Source organism: Teleopsis dalmanni, chromosome 1 (genome assembly GCF_002237135.1).
Source record: "Teleopsis dalmanni isolate 2A chromosome 1, ASM223713v2, whole genome shotgun sequence".
NCBI classification, from domain to species: domain Eukaryota; kingdom Metazoa; phylum Arthropoda; class Insecta; order Diptera; family Diopsidae; genus Teleopsis; species Teleopsis dalmanni.
Genome location: NC_051846.1, coordinates 161,348,306 through 161,356,657, shown reverse-complemented (window position 1 = coordinate 161,356,657; position 8,352 = coordinate 161,348,306). Strand labels below are relative to the sequence as shown.

Genomic DNA, 8,352 nt, shown 5'->3' with positions numbered 1-8,352 from the left:
TAATTAAAATAATATATATTGTTAATATTATTATTGAAATAACAGATATTTTTATTAAAATAATATATTATTAAAATAATTTAAAAAATTATAAAACTATATATTACATTATAAAATTGTGTATGATTATTGTATAATCAGTCAAAATCATATATATAAATATTAAATTACTGTAATAATATATAAATATGAAAATGCCGTAATGTACCCTAAAATTCTTCTACAGAAATATTTTTGCGTTTAGGAATAAATTTCTAATATCATAAGTCGTTTATGTAGGACGAAAAGGATATTTAAAATAGTCGTCAAAGATAACGAGTTAGCGATATTATCTATTCGGAAAATGTACTGGTTCTTACAAAACACAATGGTTAAGAAACATTGGTATAAGCGATGTTGTCGATGGTAACAAGGGTCTATGATTCAGACACTTTTCAAACTTTCTGTACTGTTCAAATTTATACATATATTCATTAATACTTATATGCTCTGGCGAATTGATATAAACTCGTAGCTGTTCGAATGAGTTTGTTTATTGAGGTAGATTTTTATACAGATTCATGATTCGGTCAATTTTGTTTCTTGGAGCAAGGTATCAACTACTAAAGCTATTGAATTAAACACCCTATATACAGTAATTAAGTATAGAGAAGCATATAATGTTAAACTGAAACTATTCGTTGTTTAAAGAGTACTAAAAATATATAATTTTATTGAATTAATATACTGTAAACATTAATAAAAATATTTACAAAACGAATAATTAGATAAAAGATGAAATTAAATTATTTAATCTATTTTGTATCTAAAGGAAAATAAATTTCATGTGTTCATCAAAAGTCAAGCAACAAAATTTGTTTAGCAAGCAACAAAAGGGAATGTTAACAAGTTTATCATTTTTGCATAAAAAGCGAAATAATCAAATAATAAATAGCATATAAACAAATTAATTAATATTATATTAGATTATAAAAGTCGAGCTACACTTCAAACAAAGTCAGATTACTGAGAATGAGCCTAGAACAGTAGCGCATTTACTGTGACTAGTAAATACAATATAATTAATAACAAATTTATCAACTCTACATGACATAGAAATAATTTTATTATAATTTACTGATATCAAATAAGAAAAAAGGAAATCATATCTGAGATTAAATATTTTTTTTCATTTATATTAAATAAAAATTAATATATTTGCTTGCCTTAAGTTAGCAGTTAGCAGTACTGAACTTTCCACTTTGTAATCTGAAACAAAATGCGCTACTGTTTCAATGCACAAAACCTAACAGATTAAAAAAAATCTTCTTTACAATACACAAATTCAGTTTTATTCAAACATTTCAAAGCGAATGAACAATTCCTCAATATTCTAATAATTTTATTCAATTATAAATAAATTAATTAATAATTAAAAACGACATATTAAATAACTAAAGTGAAGTGAAGTGAAGTGAATTGAGGGAAAATGATACTGATAACAGCCTTCATCTGCGTAAATCTGTTAGTGAACTGTGGCGCTTATGTACCTGCTAAAAATATTAACAAAATCAATTCCAAAGTAGAGTCCACCGTCGGAGCTATCGAGCAACCGTATCGTGTACATATAACAAAAGTCAAGGGTGCCGCATGGACGCATGCAACACACATAACCGATGATTTGGGCGGTATTGTGGATGCCGAACGCAAGCAAAGAAGAAATCTTATACTGGACCTGCACAAATCCATATAATCCGGGAATTATATATATGCAAACAAAACAACAATATTTTTTATTGCTTTAAGATTATCAAAAATGCTTAGTTTACACAAAATTTACTAATTAAATTTGAATTAATAACAACAGAAAAAAATAAAAATCCGTAGTCATGCTCTATTTAAGAATTGGTGTGGCTTTAAGTGGTTTTTTTTTCATTCGAATTCAACATCGGTAAATAATGATATTAAAAGTACAAATTGATAAGAATTTCGTAAACATTTTCATATATATATTATTCATGCAAGGTGAATGAGTACACACAGTTGAATATTATTATATTAAAATACTTTATTTTCTAAATAAACACTTTTAAATTATTAATGCCCTAAAATGAGTAAATAATTTTTTATAACCGCTAATATATTTTAAAAAACTTGTATTTAAGATTTAGATTTATTATTGTTGTTATTGTTATTACTAACAATAAAAATAGTCAAAAAAAATTTATCTGAATAATTTGACTTTGAACTATTTTAAAAGCGCACCTATTTTATACGCAAATAAAAAAAAAATAAATAAATGAAATAATTATAACTATAACAATTTTTTGTATTATATGGATTTCGAAATTTATTGTTTAATTGTTATTAATTTTATTAAATGATAAGTGAAGGAAAAGGAAATGAATCTATAACTCCACTTTGCAAAAAAAAAAAAAAAAAAAAATGTATATTATATATATATATTTATTTTATAATTTTTAAATTTTTTTAATATAATTACTATTAAAATATTATTGTGCCTTAAATGTTATAATTTTTATTAATACAATATAATAAATATTTTTTATAATAATAATTATAAAAAATTTTTATTATATTATTATATAATTTAATAATAATTTTATTATAATAATATATTTTATTATAATAGTAATATAATATTTTATTATAATAATAATATAATATTTTATTATAACAATAATATAATATTTTATTATAATAATAATATACTATTTTATTAGTAGTATAATTACTATTAAATATTATTGTGTCTTAAATATGATTATAGTTAAATAAAAAAAACATAACATTGATAAAGTTTTTCCTTTAAAGCAGGACATTATGTATAAAAAACTTTATAAAATAATAAAAATTTAGAATTTAAATAAATAATCACTAAATAAATCATATAAACATATAATTAAATACTCATATATACAGTGCTTTAAGCTTATTCGAAATAAATGCGAGAAAGTGTGCCTTGATTTAAAATATGAAAAATAAAATCGTATGGGAAAGGCTTATATTATATATATAATATATTTGCTGAAATATAGGATATTAAAACAAGGTGTGTTACAAAAAAACAGTTATTTCAAAAATAAAAAAAAATAAAATAAAAAAATAAAATAAAATAAAATAAAAAAACTGAATAAAAACTATTTATAAATAGTTTAATAGAACATCCTTGTACTTTAATTGTTTTTGTAAAAATTGTGGATAATTTTTCCGGAAATCTAGTTTTAATTAAAATTATTTTAACATTTTTTTTCACTTCTATTATATCGATACCTTATTAGCTAATGAATTATAGTATGCTCCGGGTCTCGAGATTTCAGAATAAAATCAAGTTTTATATATAAAATCAAGTTTTATATATAAAATCAAGTTTTATATATAAAATCTAGTTTTATATATAAAATCTAGTTTTATAAATAAACTTAAAAAGGTTATTTAAAAAAATTAAACAAAATAACAAATTTCCTAATTTTGAGTGCTATTAACTTATCAATATTTTCCAAAATATTGTTTTTAATAGAAAGAATTAAAAGTATATTAAAAAAAACAAAAAATTTCAAATGAAAAACAAAATAAAATTATTTGCTAAAAAGATTATTCTTAAAATTAAAAAAGAAGGGATGCACTAAAAATGCTTACACCACAACAGTGCTTAGAACGGTTTATAGGACATTGATATATATTTAAAAGCTGATGAAGATCTATTATTACAGTTGCTTTTTTTTTAAATGCATCTCGGTTTTTCTAACCTTTACGCTTCACTTAAAATTTTAGAAAATTACTACCCTCAACAATATTTAATAAACCAATTAAAATCAGATAGTAAAAATGACCTCAATTTTAATTAAAATAAATTTAAATAATTAAAAAAACTAAATGAAATTAAAAAATAAAATTTGATATAACAAAATGCACTTCATTGTTGCAAAATTTCAATATAGCAATTATAAATAACTTTTTTTGCAAATTGATATTTACTAACATTCATACTTGCGCATGAATATACTCCCTTTAAAAAAATAATAGTGCAGCTAGCTTGATTTTCCATACCTAGGCATATACTGTAAGGACTAAAGATTTACTATATTTACACTGTGCCATTCCACTATCCTTCCACTATCGCAAAAGAGGTTAGAATATACCCGAGGCAAAGCATGTCTGCCATAAGAGGTCGGCTAAAATCCAATAGGCATTACCCGATACTGTTTTAAGTAGAAATGGTAGTGAGTAATTCTAGTACCACGGGGGTTAGGGTCCACAACTCAGATGTACTGACCTATAGAGGGAGGTTGGCCTCTTTAGAGGAAGTATCGCGGGCCGGAATTGTGGTTAAAACCTAAAATGATGTGGGTAGAATGATTGCATGCATTACTTTCTTTCGATGTGGAGGTGCATTTCCTAATCGGGTGTTGTGTTTCAAAATAACAGAGATATTATATGGGCTTCTTTCCCTATCAAGGAAGAAACTATATCCAAATATGTAGATTAAATTGGTACTGGTTGAATTTCAATAGGCGCGTTTATCGTCACTTTATACTGATACATGTGTAAAGAGGTTCATTGTGTTAAGCCTTAATGAAAGGCAATCACTTTTAAAAATCTATGGATTCTGTTGCATTCCACTTTTATATATGTATATTCTATGTAATTTTTTAATCTATTATCTTTTTATATAATATCTATTTTATTGTTTTGTATATGTAAATTTCTTTAGGTTAATTCATGATCAAAACGAAATAAAGATTTAGCTCTTGGTAAATTTATCGATTGGGTAGTTAAAGTTCAGCTTAATTGAAAAAATATAATGACAGCACTTTTTAATATATTATTCCTCATATGAAGATATAACAAATTTTATCTAAGTATAGCTTTATGTAAATGTATATGAAAAACGATCAGAAATCTATAAGTGTAATTAATTTAAACATATTCTTTAATACAAATATTATCAAAACATATTTATATTTATTTGAAGCCTTTTAGTTTTCTCTTCTTACAATATATAAAATTTATTTACAATATTTCACATTAAATTTATTACTCAAATGCATAATAGTTTTCTATTATTATAATTTTATTTAGGATATCGTAAATACTCGATGTCTAGGCGTTTGTTCCTCTACTTCAGGAAAAACATTATCATTTTCCTCACTTAATTCCGTAGAATTCGTTACAGATTTTGCTATTTGTGCCTCATCAGCACCTACCGTACTAGGTGTAGCCGAACCGCCACCCATTTCAGAGCTTGTACCAGTGACTACAACGACGGGCATTTGTTTACGTCTTAAACGATTAGCAATCGGCGGTACAAAAAGATCATATTTAATTAGTGTGCAACCAGGATCAGTATATATGTGAGCATTAGAGTCCCAATTTAATTTAGCATATATCCAAGAAAAAATGAGACCAACGAAAAATGTTAATAGAAATCCTATGACAGCATACCACATATAAGATATACGATATAAATAGAAGTAATGATCCTCTTCCTCTATTGCTTTAGTATTTGTACTGAGAAACAGATCGCTAACATGACTTGTTTTTGTTATTGGACACTCTTCTGTCGACATTGGTAAGCTTGGTATTGGTGGTTTAGGTTGACCAAAACCAATCCAAAATGACATTCCCAAACCAACTGCTAAGCCTGTTAATGCACCTTTCTGGTTGGCAATTGTTATATACATGCCAAGTGTAAACAAACCAAGTAAAGGACCACCAATAATACCAAAAATAGATAGTGATGCTTGCAGTACGCCACCAAGTGAACTGGCCAAGAAAGCTATACCGATACATACGGCTCCATATATTAAGGTCAATATTTTTGAATACCAAACTGTTTTCTCATCAGATAGTTCCTTTTTAGACATTACATGTAATAATGGCTTTATGTAATCTTCTAGCGTTACAGCTGCTAAAGAATTAATAGCTGATGATATTGTTGATAAACTGGCACAGAAAATACCAGAGATAAAAAGACCTGCAAGTCCAGACATGTCACCCATGGTGTCCACTACGAATAATGGCATTATTTGATCACGTGAATTAATACGGCCTTCCTCATATGGATCACACTTCCGATACAAATAATATATGCATAACCCCGAAAAGCATGTGCTAAAACTTAACAACATTAATATGGGCAAATTCCACCACAAGGCACTTTGTGATGATTTCAAATTTCTAACCGATAACAAACGCTGTACTTGTGTTTGGTTAACGCCATATATGGCCAGATATGTAGCGCAACCACCTATTATTTGTGTCCAAACAGTATGTCGTGTCGTTGGATCAATGCTAAAATTTAGGAATTCAATACGATCACCCTCAACTGCTGCATTCCATATTTCGCTAATACTGCCGGCTTTGATAATACCACATATAATCACACTATAAACAGCAACAAACATGAGTACTGATTGAAAAATATCTGTTATCAGCACAGCTTTCATGCCGCCAAGTGTTGCATAGAACGTGCAAACAACACCGATAATAATAATCGAGAAAACTGTATTCAATTTTGTAACAGCTTCCAATGCTAAAGCGGGCGCAAAAAGCACAATACCCATGTAGAGTATCATCTGCAGCGAAAAGGCAAGGGAGGCACATAATCGCGTGACATAACCGAAACGCATTTGCAGATACTCGTAGACACTTGCCGTTTTCAGGCGGTAGAATACTGGCAATATAAGATACGCAGCGAATGGTGTCGATAAAACATACGAAATGTTGATAACCACAAACATTGTGCCGTACTGATAGTTCTCCATTGACACGCCAAGTATTGTTATGGCAGACATGAAACTGGCCATTAAACTAAATGCAACCGGCGTTATTGGCATGGAACGATCTGCTAGCAAAAATTCTTTGGTGGTCTTCTGCTTGCCACCTGTCAGTCGATAATAAATACCAATCGAGGCAGATAATATAAGCACGAAGGCTAGTATCGTATAGTCCCACGCACCAAGTGATTCCATTATGTATCTTTTTTTTTCTCCAAATTTGTTTTGATTGATTGTGTGCGTTTATTGTTTTAGTGTCTTTGTTTATTGTTTTTATTTTTTATTTGAACAAAAAAATTTGTACATTTGTAAGTTATATACGATATATATAAATACATATATATATATATATATACTTATGTTTAATTGTGGCACATATTTGTCATTTTCTGTTTAATTGTTTATATTTGTAGGTTTGATTCTATATTTCGCGATAGGATAAAATAAATCAATAGGAGTTTTAATGCTTTAAAGGTCTGTATATAATAACAAATTATGAATTTTTAATATTTTATTATATTATATTAATTATATTTATTGAATTATAATATATTATCATATATGGATTGCATACAATTCTTCTACTCTAATTATATTTTATATTGTAAGCCGTCATATAACTATGTAACTCTGCGGGTCCAACAACAGATTAATGATAACAAAATTAAAAAGTCTTGCCACCTGAATGGAACGGACTGAAATAAAGCAATGTGGATGAGTGAAGCTATGTGGAGAGAATTTGACAAGATTGAATATAACGTCACTGATATATTGATTATATATGTATTTCTTATCGAAGAAATAGAAGAGCTTTGGTCTCCAAAGTATACCATAGTAATCGTTTGTCATAGTCAAAGACAGTTAAGTTCATAATTATATTATTAAGGATCTTACACCAGACAAACTCTAATTTGAAATACTACTTTTCCAAATTGGATCTAGAAACCAAAATGTATTGACATCAAATCAAACACATAAGTTATAGCAAAATAAAATTTGTTTGCAAATATAATATACATATATAGATATAAGCGAGTTATTTTACTACAATACAATCAAGTTGTAACCCATTCACTGTGTCTATAGCTCTATTTATGAAAGTTTGAAGTTTACAACATTCATGACTAGGAATGTCGTTTAGCTAGGAAATCCTGGTAATAGGTTACTATTCTTTCATATGGAGCCAATGATATGAGATTACTAAGTGGCACTTTGTTATTGAAAGTGATTTATTTAGGAACGGAAAATCCATATTACTCTCAAATGACTTAATTTACAATATTTTATTTGATTGGGTTATATTAGACAATATATTATAAAATATTTTAATAAACTACAGTATAATCCAGGGAATGCTTATCGTAGGTAATATGAACACGTGAAAAATTGTTTTAAATATTAAAAATAAAAATTTCAGAAATAATTGATCAAACTAAGAAACGGATCGAAAATTTACTATTAATACACTTTAAAAATATTAAAATAAAAAACAATGTCATTATTGATTAATGTCACTAATTAAATAAAGTGACAGAAAACCTGGAACTAGAGCACTGCCTTATACACTCTATCT

General features: G+C 26.9%; 1 protein-coding gene across 1 annotated transcript; it reads right to left on the bottom strand.

The window, feature by feature from the left end:
* Window positions 1-5,046: 5,046 nt before the first annotated feature.
* Window positions 5,047-7,043, bottom strand: LOC119669711 (putative sodium-dependent multivitamin transporter). The gene has a single exon (XM_038079714.1). It carries the CDS (start codon window positions 6,972-6,974, stop codon window positions 5,079-5,081), a length of 1,896 nt encoding a protein of 631 aa, XP_037935642.1. The 5' UTR covers window positions 6,975-7,043; the 3' UTR covers window positions 5,047-5,078.
* Window positions 7,044-8,352: the final 1,309 nt, after the last annotated feature.